This window comes from Anoplopoma fimbria, chromosome 20, assembly GCF_027596085.1.
Source record: "Anoplopoma fimbria isolate UVic2021 breed Golden Eagle Sablefish chromosome 20, Afim_UVic_2022, whole genome shotgun sequence".
In the NCBI taxonomy this organism is placed as follows: domain Eukaryota; kingdom Metazoa; phylum Chordata; class Actinopteri; order Perciformes; family Anoplopomatidae; genus Anoplopoma; species Anoplopoma fimbria.
The window spans coordinates 952,412-967,865 of NC_072468.1; the positions used below are offsets into that span (position 1 = coordinate 952,412).

Sequence of the window (15,454 nt, forward strand, 5' to 3'; positions counted from 1 at the left end):
CCTATTTATGACTTCTCAACAATGTATATATTTACACATTACACTGTGCAATAATAGTTAAAAAAGTTAAAAATAGTTAAAATGGTTGTTGTTTTTTTCTCTGTCTGTAAATATAATATTTCAGTTATTGTTGTTTTTTCTACTGTTTTTTTTTATTGCTTATTTATAATACTTGTTTTATTTTATTTTTCATTTTTTACTTTTTTATTTTTTATTTTTATCTTGTCTTCTTCTACTATGTCTCTTGTGTGCACTTTACTCTACGCTGTTGTAAGTCTGCGGGACTAATAAAGGATTATCTTATCTTATCTTATCTTATCTTATCTTATCTTATATGACAGCTGGGAATATCGGTACTGATATTTTTAACCTTCATTTTAATGTTTAGTGGGTTTTATTTTCCATCTTATGTTATGAATTCATAGACTGTATTAAATATGTATTATTTTTTAAATTACATTTTTATCTTGTTTTTTACAAATATAATCCATTTTATTTAACATAAATTAGGACATTTTATTACAGTTTTCATGTTCATTCTGTGTCAATTTCCCCTCCTTGTAGAGCAATTTGTGCTGCAATTTGTGCTGAAAGGTGCTATACAAATAAAGTGTATTATTATTATTATTATTATTTGATGTAAATCTACAGGATTACAGCAGCATAGATAGTGCAAACAAGAGACATAGTAAAAAAACAAGATCAAAAATAAGTATTATAAATAAGCAAATGAGCAATAAAAAAACAGTAAAAAAAAGTAAAGAATCTACAGTAACTGAAATATTACAGACAGAAACTATTATAACTATTTTATTGCACAGTGTATTTGTATTGCAGATGTTTTTAGTGTCATGTGGTCTACTGGGAGCATTATCTAATCATTATTTATCATTAAGTATCATTGTTGACCAGGGTAAGCTGAACTAAGTATGTAAAACATTTATATACAAAATAACCAGTAACAAAAACTAACTTCTGAAATAAATGCATTAAGTAAAAAGGAGACATTGCATAATAAGTTATTTGACTATTTTTGTATTGCTTATGTTCTACACTTGGACTTGATGTTCCATTACATCACTGTTAGTTATTTTTAACTATTAAATTGTTAAATAATTCCAGACTGGTGGGACTCCCAAATAGGTCCCCCTTTCCGGAAGTGACGTAATGTTATTATTATTCCAGGAAGCGCTGACGGGGAAAGCACTGAACTGCGTCAACACTTGTTTTTATGATACATTCGGATTTCAGCTGCTTTTAAACATGGCAACTTGGTATGTTTCACGATTATTTTATTAATACTACTAATCACACAGTTGTTGTTGATGTTTTCTCCGCTTGACATGTTTTTTAGAGACTGTTTACGTCGGCTAACCTTGTCCTGTTTACGTCGGCTAACCTAGCTGCTGTTTTAGCTAATGGGCGTTTTAATGTTTCTTACATAATGCTGAGTCTTTAAAGGGTTTAGGAGTCTTGGGAACACATATAACGTAATATTACAACAGCCTTTAACGTGTGATCTCGTCCAGCAAAGTAACAAACTACTGCTATCCAGCTAGCTGCACGGTTAGCCTAGCCACACATGATCTCTGGTTCCTTTAGGCCTCACTCCGGAGCTCGTATTTGCCAGCTGTTCATATCAGTCGTGATGGTTATCTCCGGTTATATTATATTATATATCGCTGTGACGTTAGATGACAACAATCTATCATCAGAGCAGCTGTTGTTTCACTGTCACAGGCCCAGTTACGTAGATGACGAAATGATATCAGCTGAGGCCGAAACTGAAGATCCACCCTGAAGTCCAGCTCACCTCATCATGTGTTAGTGTTAACCTAGTTCAAATAAAGAGTGTTTCTGTTTCTGCTTTCTAATTTATCGTGAATATGGTGGCACTGTCTGAGTATTTAAAATATTATATAATACACTTGATTATCAATTAAAATGCATAGTATGCCAATGCTACCTTTTGTACCAAAAGTAAATATTTCATGCCAAATAATGACTTAAATATCAATGAATGTCACCCATTATAATTAGTAAAAGTCTTAATGTATCAGGTACAGTACCAGTCAAAAGTTTGGACACACCTTCTCATTCAATGGTTTTTCTTTATTTTTATTTTTATTTTTTTCTACATTGTAGATTAATATTGAAGACATCCAAACTATGAAGGAACACATGTGGAATTTTGTGGTAAACAAACAAATGCTCAACAAACCAGAATATGTTTTATATTTTACATTCTTCAAAGTAGTTGAATGAGAAGGTGTGTCCAAACTTTTGACTGGTTCTGTATACAATGTACTTAAATACAAGATAGCAGTTGTTTCTTTTACTTGTTTGTCGTTTGCAAGATGAATTTATGCATTGAATGAAAAATGTAGGATAATAGTGGAAATTTAAACAGTATAGTTCAGTTTTTAAAAAAACATCTAGTTAAGTAATAGTTAAATAAAGGTAATTACTTGGGTTATAAAAGAGATCCATTACAGTTATATTTCTACTTCATGAGCAGACATTTGTTGTTGTTTTTACACACAGAAGATGGGTCTGTTTTCTCATTTGGTATAGCTGTTTCATTTTTGCATTTGAGGAAAGAAGCCATCAAGTACATCTTCAGGACACAAGATCATTAATCCTTTGCATTCTTTTTGGTGTTATCAGTGTAACTGTGTTTCAGCAATGATTGATAAATGCATGAGCTGAATTGACTGATTTAAAAGGTGTGTTTATCTTAAGGGTGTTACAGATAAGTTATTTTTTATGGATGTAGCTACATTATCATTAACCTTTTGCTTCGTTTGACAATCATTTGTTGGAAGTAAAAAGTCATGGCTTGTACTGTAAATTTGGTTTTCCCACTGACTAATGACCCACTTTATTGCTGGTCATATGACAGCAACTTCCTGTTGGTAAGAATGGAATTTTACACAAGGGATTCCCAACTGTCTCTGTGAGACTAATCTGTGACAATACAAGACCATGGCTGATACATCTGTTTAATGGAAATATTTAAAAATTATCCCATACCCTAAAAAATTACTCAAAATTGAAGATAAATGTCCATGCACTGGTTGAGATTCCTTAAAAACTTAAATGATTGCCGGATAGGTTCACTGTGTTTGAGTCGAATGAGAAACTACAGCAGATTGGGATGGCAAATGGGGGACAAAGTTTTTTATATGGGACTGGATTGAAAAGCAACAATGATAATAATTGAATAATGATTATATACCATCTGAAAATTCAACATGGCTCTGTTTATATATCTAAAATGGTTACCCTAAGTAAAATTAGAATGTTTCCACTTTAAAATGTATGGAAATCTTATAGAAATATAATTCAAATTGTGTTTACTCTGTACTAGACGATTGATAGGAAACAATGACATTTTAATCAATACCAATATACAGTATTTGTAGGATTCTCAGGGTTGAATCCGTTTCTTTGTTTAGAAATGGCTTGCTTCTAAGTTTTTCTAAAGAGTGGTGTTTTGTTTGTTTCTGTGGTTATTATTGTTCCTCATCATATATTCTGTGACTTGTCTCTTCCTGTGTAGCCACTGCTGAGTGACTTATGGCACTGTTCCTGGACGGGACTTTATTAAGCACCAACATGGACACATCAAACTTTGCCCATGTCATCTTCCAGAATGTGGGGAAGAGTTACATGCCCCATGCTGCTCTGGAGTGTCACTACACACTGACGCAGTTCATCAAACCACATCCAAAGGACTGGGTTGGCATATTCAAGGTGAATAACCCTCTTCAGTGTGTTATAAAAGCCTTTGAAGAAAACAATAGATGCATAATGGTTATTAGTTATGGGAGTAGCAGAAGTATTACAGTAATTGTTTTATTGGCTAGAGCATATTGCATATGATATATTGGAAGGTAAATCTCTAACTACGGTATGGTAACTCCATTTGTATATTGGAACAATGACATTGTGGCTATCGAAGCATGACATAAAATCTATGCATCTGTGCCAGTGAACACCCTGCAGGTAGTTTTGGGATTTTTATAATCCAGAAATTACTAGTACTTTTAATAAAAAGGTGAAAACAAAATATTAATTAATTGGTGAGAAAAAAACTGAGAGATTACAAGTTCAGCTATTGTTGTGTTTATTTAAGAAATGAACTTGGAAGGGGAAATGGAGCATTTTGATTCCCACCACAAACTTCAGTGTCCCACATGGATCTTGTTATAGGAGCAGTCATTTATTTTAGCCTCATCTGTAGTGAATCGTGGATGTACACAGAAGCATATGGCTCCAGGCTCCTCTGGACCAACATGCGGTTTTTCTTCCGGAGATGAGACGGAAGCTGGAATTAAATCACACCAGATAAAAAAAATATATATATAACTAATGGCTCTCTCTGTTTATGTTGCATTTTGCCTAAATGTGCTGCTAATATTAAGAGTCAGAAAAATACATGTATCATGCACTTATTCTTGTAGCATGTAGCTGTAATGCCATTAAGCCAGCCAAGACAAATTATTGTAGTTCGCTTAGAAAGGGGGAATTTAAATGGATTGTATCTTTGTAAAATTTATGAAAGCCATTTATTCATTCTGTGTCAGAAAAAAACCTTATTGTGAGCTTTTCCTGATATGTTTCTGGATGCATGTATACAGAGGTTTCCATTAAGCCTCACTGAGGAATGAGGTCACGTTAGGCTGGTAGATCAGGTAATGTCTGTCTGTTAAGATACTGGACTCAGCACTCTCTTGTAGTTGAATGCCTCATCACATTGTGCTTAGCCTCAAGCTAGACACCAACTGTATCTTAAAATCACTAATTTCTTGAGCCTCTAAAACACAGAGCTGAGCTGGAAAAGGCTGAGGGCAGGATCGTAAATTGTGTAAATGTTTCTGGCAGTGCTCACAGATGAGACGTTTGGTGCCAAGTTCTTCCGTTTGTATGAATAGCGATAACCTGAATGCACTGTGCATCAGTGTTCGCTCCTTAACAAGTATTTGGTTGCAATTGACTCCCGGTCAAACAAATCAAATCAAGTCTGAGATTAGTTGGAGTGCTACCACTTTCAAGTTTTTTTATTTATTTATTTGATGAACCTTTGATCTGAATAGGCATTTTCCAGATAAGTCTAGATAAGTGATGCGGTTTGAGTAGAAGATGTCTAAGGTTCATTCAAGTGCAGGGTAACTTGTTCGCACAGCTGTCAGTAATTTGGTTCAAAGAAGTATGCATTTGAAGAATTATGACCAAATTGAAAATTAATTATTGTCACATTTGTAATTTAGGCTTTCACATGCCAACCTAAAAGAAATTACAAATGTTTAAATAATACACTTTTAGTTGGCAAGTCAAAGAAACTAAATCTGCTGTAGATGATATATTGATGGTAGACAGGTTCTTGTTTGCACATGGACAAAAGCAGCCTTTGGCCCGTTTGATGTCGGAACATTTATCAAACTGCGTGATGCAAGCTGCTCTGGGGTTCATGGAGGCATGCTGTTGGGACAGGTTGTCACAGTAGCCTAGGAGAAAACAAGCACTGCTTTATAATTAACCTGTCTTCAAGCTCAACCTCTCTGTGTGATTCATGAACAACTTGCCCTTAAATTTATACAGTCTGACTCTTTCATAGACAGTACATTACCTCCTGCAGCATCTTTGCCACTGGCTTCTGTCAGCTTTCTTGCAGAAGTAGGACTTTAGCTGGAATGCTGGTAAAATGTCAAGTTTAAACTAAAATACAGTGGTAGGCTCTATGATCACATTTTGTAACTGCTTGTATATTTGCAGTGCCTGTGTAATCGATCCCCAGTCCAGTTTTTTTATGGCAGCTCTACACTGTCTCTACCTCCTCTCCTCCTATTTATTCACATTGCAGGCTAGTCTGTTGTAAGAGAAAGAGTTCCTCTAAGACTTTTCACCCACCACCACCACCACCACCACCACCACCACCTCTGCTGCTCTAATGAGTGGACTGGTAGGGGCTAGCCTTCAGTAATGACACTCTCTAACTAGGTGCATGTTTTAATTGCTTCCTGTTCTTTACTGCTGGAGGCTGGAACTGCACTGGTAACAATTGGGGGTTTTGGAGCACCAGGGCTTTCTATCTCTGGCTCTGATGAACACTTGCAGTATTGTAGCTGTAGGCTGTTTGTACACAGGTGAGAAAGTAAACTGCCCAGATAGTGGAAAAAGGACCGTACACATCAAAGCCACATCTGTTTCATACATTTAAGTGAGATCTGTCTGCATGAATATTTAAAATATAATTTTGGCATCACTTTAAAAGTCAAATCCCACATTTTAATCTGTGTTCTGCGGTAGAGTCTGGTGTAACAGGCTGGTTTGACTGGGCTTGCTGTGGAGGCATGTGTGTGCCTGAATGTGCACGCCGAAAGCCAGCCAGCTCGATGTGACTCTGATTTTGTTTGACAGTTTTATGGCACCAGGCTGAAGTTATGGATGTATTTTCTTTACTCCCCCCTCATCAGCCGTCAGTTAACAACACATAAAATACGTATAATTACATTTTGGTTTTCATTTTCAAGTCACCTATGTATAAAATTTTCACCTATTTCCCTCTTCTGGTTAGAAGTGAGTTGTAGCTACATTTCCACAGTTAGGCTTGTTCATGACAAGAGCTGGACCCTATGCACATGTTGACCAGGAGCTGCAGTGGTTTACAGAAATGATAATTTTTCCTTTTTTATCATGGTCTTGCACTCAATCAATCCAACATAGATTGAAAACGCCATGATTACCGTAATAAACCAGTTTGAGATATTTTGGAAGTGGCACTGTGTGGATTCTAGGAAGTCTCCTTGTTAATCCTCCATTGTTATTATCTTACACTGATGTGGTGAGAGCGTCTGGTTGAATGGATTCCCCACAATGTCTCACAGGTTGGTTGGAGCACAGCGAGGGACTATTACACATTCTTGTGGTCGCCTCTCCCTGAGAACTATGTGGAAGGCACCGCAGTCAACCGAACAGTGGTCTTTCAGGGTAAGATCATACCATCGTTTTATATAACTTTGACACCTTTTAATAACCGCATATCTGAGGGCTGTTCAGAGGATTGTTAAAACTTTAATACTGAATCAGTGGGTAGAAATAAATGAGAAGCTTTCCCCATAGATATATATTCTGGTTTTAGAGAGTTTTCAGTTTATGTGTTTTTTTGACTTTTATACTTTTTTTATAAATTAATGGAGAATGACATGAAGGTAAGAAAGAGTCTCATTTGCTTTTTGGATTCAAACCCTGCACTTTTTCAGTTATACACACATTCATTCCAGGTTATAACCGCACTTTGGAATAAGTGTGCAGTTTAAGAGAAGCTAAGGACTAAGGCGAGTTGAGCGACGTGGAGGAATATCTTTTGCTTTGCTTCTGTGTACTGCTGTGAGTTCGCTGACTGGATGTCATTCCTTCCCCAGGATATTATGTGCCCAATGATGATGCCGAGTTCTACCAGTTCTGCTATGTGACCCACAAAGGGGAGATCAGGGGCGCCAGCACGCCATTCCAGTTCCGTGCCAACAGCCCTTCAGAGGACGAGCTGCTCACTGTGGAGGATGAATGCAACTCTGACATCTTGGTGGTCACCACCAAGGCTAGCTTCCTCGAGGTATAGTATGCCTTAGCACTCAATGCTTCTCAGATCTTATGTGGCTGTCACATCCACAACTGCCACTTAAATAATGTTAGGTTAGTATGGATATAATAAACAGTGGTAAACAACATTAAATGCTATTTTAGCGGTGGTGTTTTTTCTTTGTTGGTTAAGTTAATTATTTTGTGTGTGGCCCCAAACTCTTGAACAAATCATTTTTTCTGTGCAGCAAAAGATGGAGGAAGCCCAGAGACAGAAAGAGGAGCTGGTCAAAAACATGGCCCTCCTGCAGCACGAGAAGGAGCAGCTGGAAGCCGAGAAGGAGAGCCTGCAGAAGGAGTGTGAGCAGGAGAAAGAAACCTGTGCCCAGCTGAGAAGAGAGAACCAAGTAAGCTGAGTACAATTTTTAAGGGCAGATAGGAGTGCCAGCAGTAAAGAGGAGGAAGTTGTTTGTTGCTGTTGTAATAGTTTTGTTAGTGAAGCAAGAAGTCTTTCTCCTTTTCTGTTGTATAACAACTGACATATATTATAGTGGTTCTTTGTTGTTCATTGAGCAGCACATGCTAATATATGTTCCTAATTTTACGACTGATGCTCTTATCTAGTTCTTGTAGTTTTACCAAGGATCATTTTTAATTTGGCCAAACAGTCTCTTAGCACCCCCTAGCGAAAGACTGCAAATGTGCAGAGCTATTCAAACTTGTGATCCACTCAAAGTATAAATCACACTCTGACAGATATGAATGTCTAAATGATCAAAGTTGTAATTCTGTTTTTTTATAGCGTAACATTAACTTTTAAAGGCGGTGTCAGTAATAATTCATATTGCTGTCCTCTGCAGCCTTTAAAACTTTTGCAGATGAAAACATGATTGCAGATTTTGTGGCTGTTAATTTTATGACTGAACTTTTATATGATTTTTTTAATGTGGTGTGAATATAAAGATTTCAAAATTCTTCCTATAAACAAATTGTAAAAACTAATAATTTCCTTTTGCTTTTTTGTCGTCATCTGTTAAGTTTGAGAGCACGGAGACATAATGTTGAGTTTGATTTAGACTTGCATTTCGAAGACAATAAACTTTTTATGCTTTGCACAAGTTTTCCATGAGCATAGAGTCAAAGAAAGAGGTGTACCAAGAAGTTAGCATTATTTTGTCATGTCAGTTTTGAAGCCATCTAGGTTTATGTAGGTCTTGGCACAAATTTGAGTTAAGTATTTCTTTTATGAATGAGAATGAATTAATTACATTATGCACATTATCAAATGGAAGCATTCTTCTTTCATATTTTCTATCGTCTTTGGTCTTTTTTTGTTTGTTTTATTCCAACTGTTGCCAACATTATATTTTATTGTCTCCCAGGATGTGCAGAATTCTTCCCAGGCCCTGCAGGAAGAGAAAGATGAAGTAAAGAGGAGGCTGGAGGAGGCCACAGCCAGAGTTATACAGTTGGAGGAGGATCTGATTGGAGTCACCCAGAAGGGTCTACAAAAGGAAACTGAGCTGGACAGGTGAGTTCAGGATCGAGGGTTTGTTGCAGATTTACTGAATTGCAGGTTTGGTTACATGCATGCTTATTCATGTGATTATCACATGTCTAATTTTTCAAATGGTTTTATATATAAACCATTTAAGAAGGGAGCAAGTAGCTGACATTTGCGTATTTTTTGACAGCAGCTTGTTTTATCTGTGAGTGGTGCATTAAAAAAAGCGCAAACCATAGTACATAATCTATAATATGGTTACTAATCAATTATTCCAAAAAACTGAATGTGAACGTAGAGAGTGTGATGGTTGATATAATTTGTGACTAACGATGTTTATGACCTTTTCTTTAGTCTCAAGGATAGAGTGAAGAAACTCACAGCAGAGAAGGAGGCACTTGAGTCTCATCTCAAGAATGAGAAGGATGAGAAGGAACTCTATAAGGTAATGGGCTGGTAGTCTTCAAAGTCAGATTATTAACAAAATAAACAGTGTCAATATTCAGGTAGGAAGCAGCTATGTACTTTCATGTCACATGATCATCATATAACTTCCCTTGGCTTGGCAGGGGGGCAGTTGACAGCCATGTTAGTGACAGTTTTACAATCTGTACAGTTAACATCATTTCTGTTATATTACATTCCCCAAATTGGAGGTCCAGTTCATTGCCTTTTCCTGTTTTTCACTTTTTACTTTCGTGATTATTCTTCATACTGTTGCCCAAGAATTTAGTCTAAAGAGGGCATGCCTTAATCTGTCTTCTTCTGTGCGTCTGGTGTTTCTGTGTCTTTGGTGTGGTCGGCACTGAAAAGGAACTGGGAGTGCCACATACTCTAGTGTCGCCACGGAAATGAAGCCAAAAACCTATACCTAATTTAACTTGCACCCTCACACTGGAGCCTTTGCACAAGGAAAACTTTATAGGCCTATCTCAATCTCTGTTTTGTAATTGAGGTCATGCAACATTTATTTTAATAGTCATATGCTCTTTGGTACATGATCGTGAATGGTGTTGTATAAATGAGGCAAACATCAAGGACTTTATGTTTAATAACTTCTCTTGTGTATTATAACTTCGTGTGTGTGTGTGTGTGTGTGTGTGTGTGTGTGTGTGTGTGTGTGTGTGTGTGTGTGTGTGTGTGTGTGTGTGTGTGTGTGTGTGTGTGTGTGTGTGTGTGTGTGTGTGTGTGTGTGTGTGTGTGTGTGTGTGTGTGTGTGTGTGTGTGTGGGTGGGTGTGTGGGCACCAGATTCACCTGAAAAACCGGGAGCTGGAGAACACTAAGCTGAGTGCAGAGCTGCAGATGCTGAAGTCTGTGGATGTGAACAAGGAAAACACAATTGCCCAGTTCAAAGAGGAGGTGGGACGCCTGCAGGCTTGCCTCACTGAGAAGGAGAAACAGTGCAGAGAGATCCTGGCCAAGGTTCCCCCCATGGTACAAATCATTTTGTTTAAATGCTTTAAGAAAGTCACAACACCTAGATAGATTTGTCATGAACCGTATTTAACTTGATTTGTGCTTATATCATAATAATGATGACATACGAATTTATAAAAAAATAATTATAATTTGAAAAATAAGAGTAAGTACACATTTTTTGCGGCCTTGCGGGAATAACAAACCTTCACTTAAAACGGCTTTATTTCTTGCAGGGAGATATGAAGGCCCTGAAGGAGAAGCTGCGGCAGAAGGAAGAGCAGCTCCAGGCCAAGCAGCAGCAGTCCTCCCTGTTAGCCGCTGAGTTGAGGGACGCCTCTAGCACCCGCGACCGTACCATGTCTGAACTCTACCACATGAAGCTGGAGGCCGATGCCCTTCGCCAGGCAAAGGCTGAAGCTCAGGCCCAGTGCGTCCGCCTGGAGCGCCTGGTGGAGCAGATGAAGGCAGAGGCCAAAAAGGAAGCGGTAAGGATGATAATCAGACTGCTAACAGGCTTTATTGATGAAAAAATGCATTTATTTGTTGACTTGTTGAGCAACTGTAATGTTTTTTTCTTCACCAGGCCAAAACAGAAGACGAAGCTGCTGGAGATCCGGCTGTTTTAGCAGAGCTGCAGAGAGAGGTGGAGGATCTGAAGCTGCGGCTGCACATGGCTGCAGAACACTACAAGGAGAAATACAAGGAATGTCAGCGACTGCAGAAACATGTGCTTAGACTCTCTGACCAGCAAGGGGTAGGTCCCAGCAGACACCCGCTGACATACTTCATACTTATATTACACGAGAACAGAACGTGCATTACATTTTTGTAACATGTTGACACTAAATGTCTGCAGAGGACATTAACAAATCCTAATGTCTTTTCGTATATCCATTTATATCCAGACATTTTTGAATACACAAAAATATAATCTGCTGTGATTTTGTAATTGTGTTCAGGAGCATACTTTTGTTTGTGTTCTTAAGTCATGTTTATATGCAGCTCGGGCCTGCGCCAGTTTACTTTTGGTTGTTTTTGTCTTCTAGTTGCATTAAGAGCTCATTTTCAAAACTTACTTTGTCCTTTCTGTAGGATCTGAAGAGAAGCTCAGCACAAGAGGCCTCAACAATCCCTGTATCCGTGAGTCCAGACACATCGGTGCCAGGTACGTTTCATCTAACTGTGCCAAAGTGTAAGTCATGGAATGAACAATTGCAGTTAAAACTGTAATCATGCTTTGCCAAAATGTCTGACTTGCCTTCATTGTCTTCCCAGGGAGTCCAGGTTCTGCTGATCCCATGCTGGAAGCCATCATCCAGGAAAAGCTCAAAGGATTCAGCAGAGAGGCTTCCGACCGGAATGACAAGTACAGGAAATGCAAGCAGATGCTGGTTGTAAGAAACATATTATTTACGTCCTTTTACTGGTCGTGTGTCCCCAAATTAGATGTTTAAACCCTGTTGTGGAAGACTCGTGTTCTCCAAAGGGAAGTATGCGCCTCCTGCATTGTAGGATAAAGAAATATGATTTTTTTTAAAAGAGCACTGGTTAATATCTGACTGCTCTTCAGGAGGAGAAGGAGCGTAGCTGCATGTTTGCTGATGAGCTGGCCAAGATGGAGGTGAAATTTAAGGAACAACTGAAGATGAATGAGAACATGAAACTGCAGTTGGCATCAGAGGAAGATCGCTACAAGGTCAGTCTAGACACTCAGCACTGCGATCAGGCCATTTGTTGCAAGTGATGCTCTGCTGCTCCTTTCAAATCAGGTCTGTCTTTGGACACTTACTGCGTTTTTACCGCCGGGTATGGCTCTGGGATGGAGCCTTTGATGCTATCTCTCCCCTTGAACAGAGCCGCTCAGACAGTGTTGTTTATGAGCAGGCCTATCTGCGAGACGACATTTTACTGCTGTTTATTTCAAACTCTGGAGACAAGCGAAGTTTGGCTCTGAGGAGTCATCTCCAGTTGCCGGGCTAATGCTGTGCCTGGCACAGGTCAGGCGGATATTTGCTTAGTGTCTCCGAGGACTCCAAACAGGTTGTTTTGCTTTGAGCGGTATTGTGCATAAATCAGTCCTCTGCAAAGGGAAGACTTTTACGGCTGTGATCAATTAATGTCACAAACTGAGTTCTTTAGAGTATTTCAATCGTGCAGTTTTCAATCAGCAGCATGTCAGATGTTTGAGAACTGAGAATGCCTCTTGTGTGTTTGTGTCTTTTGTTTACTTCAGAGCCAGGTAGCTGAGAAGGGACGGGAGCTGAAGGAGCTGAAGGACACACTAGCACTTGTTGTGAAGGAGAAGGAAAAAGTGGAGGTGGTTAGTGACAGTTTTCATTTTCTCTTTTATAGACTTCTTCCACTCTAAAAATTCCTTGAAAACTGCTATTCCCTTGCCATTTTCCCTCTCCCAATCTGGGCTGTGTTTAATATGCCTCTAATTGCAGAAGCAAAGTAAATGAGTTCTTATTTTCCATTCCATTACTTTGGACCACAGCAAGGTCCTGACTGACCTTAAATATTGCTCAGAGGTAATGCTGTTACAGCTAAGAGGAGCAGAATGACCCAATTTGAGGTTTAGACTGTAAACTAAATTGGCGTCTGCAACTAACATCAATAAAACACAGCCTCCCCATCCCTTTGAAAATGAGAAGAGTTTCTTTTTTAATGAAGGCACAAATTAAATTGTTTGTGTGAGCGAGAGAAAAAGCAAGAACTCATATCTCAGGAGCTGCTGTGTGATTTTAAGCAGTTATGTGTTACTTGCCTTTAGGCAGGCAGGCATAGAGATATGTAGATCCACAGAAAAATTCATTTTGACATTTGTCTTTGTTGTTAAATATATTTTTTAACTCTGCTGCTTCCTGACCAGGAGCTCCAGAAGGCCAGCAGCAGCAGCAGCAGCACAGCAGCAGCAGCAGCAGCAGCAGCAGGAAGGGTGATCAGGGCGGCAGTGAGAAAACCAGTTTGGAGAGTGTCCAGTCCAGTGTGCCTTTATTCCTGCAGTACCCTGTTCCATACACCCAGGATGCCCCCACCCCCCTGCTGGTCTCTCAGAGCCCTACCAAGCTGCATTTTGGGAACCCTTACTCCATGTCCGACTCAAAAGGTTGGTTTCCTTTTCAGAAAGATTCACATACATTACATTACATTACAGTCATTTAGCAGACGCTTTTATCCAAAGCGACTTACAGGAAGTACCTTTGTTCAGAATTCTCCAGTACTAATTGACTTGTCATTTACAGCAGCTATGTCTCTGAATTCTCTCCCTGCAGATGAGGGAGAGGAGGAGTTCTCAGCAGATGACCAGCTGCTTAGGCTGCCCCCTGTGGGCCCGCCCTCCTGGGATAGTAATGTTGTGTGTATCCAACCCACCCGCAACCACAGCCGGCCAGAGGGCCACGAGGAGTCCGAGGAAAAGCAAAACAACAACAACAATGTAAGCTCAGACAGTCAGTGTTCTCTCCCATGTGCAGTATGCGGTTAAATAGTGGTGATAGATTTTTTTCTTTGTGTTAAATATTCACAAATGTTCTTTCTCAGGGTAATACCAACGTTCAGCCCACAGCAACTGAAGCTCACAGTCCATTTGTGAGTGATGGACAAACTGCCTTCTGCTTTGATCCCAGGTAACACACCCTCACATGCTCAAACTCTAATAAATGCCTTACAAGTTTGCTGCACCCTACATTTTTCTAAACCTGCGCATTGTAACATGTGTAAAGTGTTTGTTCTGCTGCAAAACCCCCTTTTGTTGGTAAAAGTCAAGCAGCAGGCCACCCACGTCGCATCAGACAGATGCTCTTTATTAGCCGGCGCTCCTGGTTTGCCCACATCATCACTCGACTGCTTATTAACGGGAGCTTTCTCCTCCTGCCTTTCTCTTCTTCTGTCCCGTCCGTGTGTGCAGCATGGACATGAAGCGGTGTCCGCTGTGTGAGGTCATCTTCCCACCCAACTATGACCAGAGCAAGTTTGAGGAGCATGTGGAGAGCCACTGGAAAATCTGCCCCATGTGCAGCGAGCAGTTCCCGCTGGACTGCGACCAGAAGGTGTTTGAGAATCATGTGCTCACCCACTTCGACGGCCACACGCTCAACTTCGACTAGAAAAACAGAAAATCAGCACATCCGGTCTGCCTACTTCCTGTGGCCACTGAAATAAATCCCTCTACACTCTTTTCTGCATGTTATGGTGTGAAGATCCACTCTTTAGGACTGTACTGACTTTCGCTTTGTTACTTCAAGTTAGAGAAACGCTTTGAAGTGATGTGACATTTTAAAATTACATTCTAATTCAGCGTATATGGCGGGGCTACTGAATTGCTGAATTAACTTTTTTTTTTTATAGGTGAAAGGTTTGCCTTCATTTGGATTCGAAGTTTAATTTAGGGGGATATGACGCATATATACTGACTTTAAATTGACACACACACATCTGTCAGACTACAGGATGTAACGAATCAGGGAAAGAGAGAAGTGTTTACCAAACTTACATTTAAAACATCCAACCAAATGATTCCCCCCTTAAACACCACTGTACAAGTCATTTACTCATTCTTTATAGAAAGCAGCCTTGGTGCACTGTATGCAGTCAGGGAGAAATCTTCAGTGATTACATTTAGAAATGATAATACAGTATATCATCAGATCATCTATTTTAGAATAATTAAAGCCAATGATATTGTGAAAGCATTGATACTTTGTGAATTATATAGATTTGTTTTATGTTAGGTTTCCTTTGTTTTGATTTTAAATATTTCTGTTTTTTGTGTCAGATCCTTCATATCATCAGCTAATCAGTGCATGCTGAGCTTATGTTAAATTTCCTTCTTTCGTTCTTCTCTTTTACAGTAATAACTTATTTCAATCATAGAAATGTTTCATTTGTTAAGTGAGGTTCCTGTATCTAATAAGAACTAATAAAGTCTGTTTGAATCTGAATCT

At 39.0% G+C, this 15,454-nt stretch overlaps 1 protein-coding gene across 3 annotated transcripts; it reads left to right on the forward strand.

Annotated features, from left to right (window-relative positions):
- The first annotated feature begins 1,165 nt into the window (after positions 1–1,165).
- On the forward strand, positions 1,166–15,451 carry tax1bp1b (Tax1 (human T-cell leukemia virus type I) binding protein 1b). 3 transcript variants are annotated; one of them, XM_054621850.1, is made up of 18 exons: positions 1,166–1,274; positions 3,563–3,756; positions 6,891–6,993; positions 7,428–7,618; positions 7,833–7,991; positions 8,967–9,115; positions 9,443–9,533; positions 10,338–10,523; positions 10,742–10,993; positions 11,092–11,262; positions 11,601–11,673; positions 11,784–11,902; positions 12,079–12,204; positions 12,742–12,825; positions 13,413–13,617; positions 13,784–13,947; positions 14,052–14,137; positions 14,419–15,451. In XM_054621850.1, exons 2-18 carry the CDS (start codon positions 3,580–3,582, stop codon positions 14,615–14,617), a joined length of 2,535 nt encoding a protein of 844 aa, XP_054477825.1. In that variant the 5' UTR covers positions 1,166–1,274; positions 3,563–3,579; the 3' UTR covers positions 14,618–15,451. The 3 variants fall into 3 exon arrangements, with proteins under 3 accessions (XP_054477825.1, XP_054477823.1, XP_054477824.1); XM_054621848.1 differs by having other exon boundaries at positions 12,742–12,828; positions 13,381–13,617; positions 14,419–14,507; XM_054621849.1 differs by having other exon boundaries at positions 13,381–13,617; positions 14,419–14,507.
- Positions 15,452–15,454: the final 3 nt, after the last annotated feature.

Bases quoted from the DNA above. Each gene is read 5' to 3' on its own strand.
- tax1bp1b (XM_054621850.1), top strand. From the start codon at position 3,580: ATGGCACTGTTCCTGGACGGGACTTTATTAAGCACCAACATGGACACA. The intron at 6,994-7,427 runs GTAAGATCATAC...TTCCTTCCCCAG, and splicing joins CCGAACAGTGGTCTTTCAGG to GATATTATGTGCCCAATGAT. The intron at 9,534-10,337 runs GTAATGGGCTGG...TGTGGGCACCAG, and splicing joins ATGAGAAGGAACTCTATAAG to ATTCACCTGAAAAACCGGGA.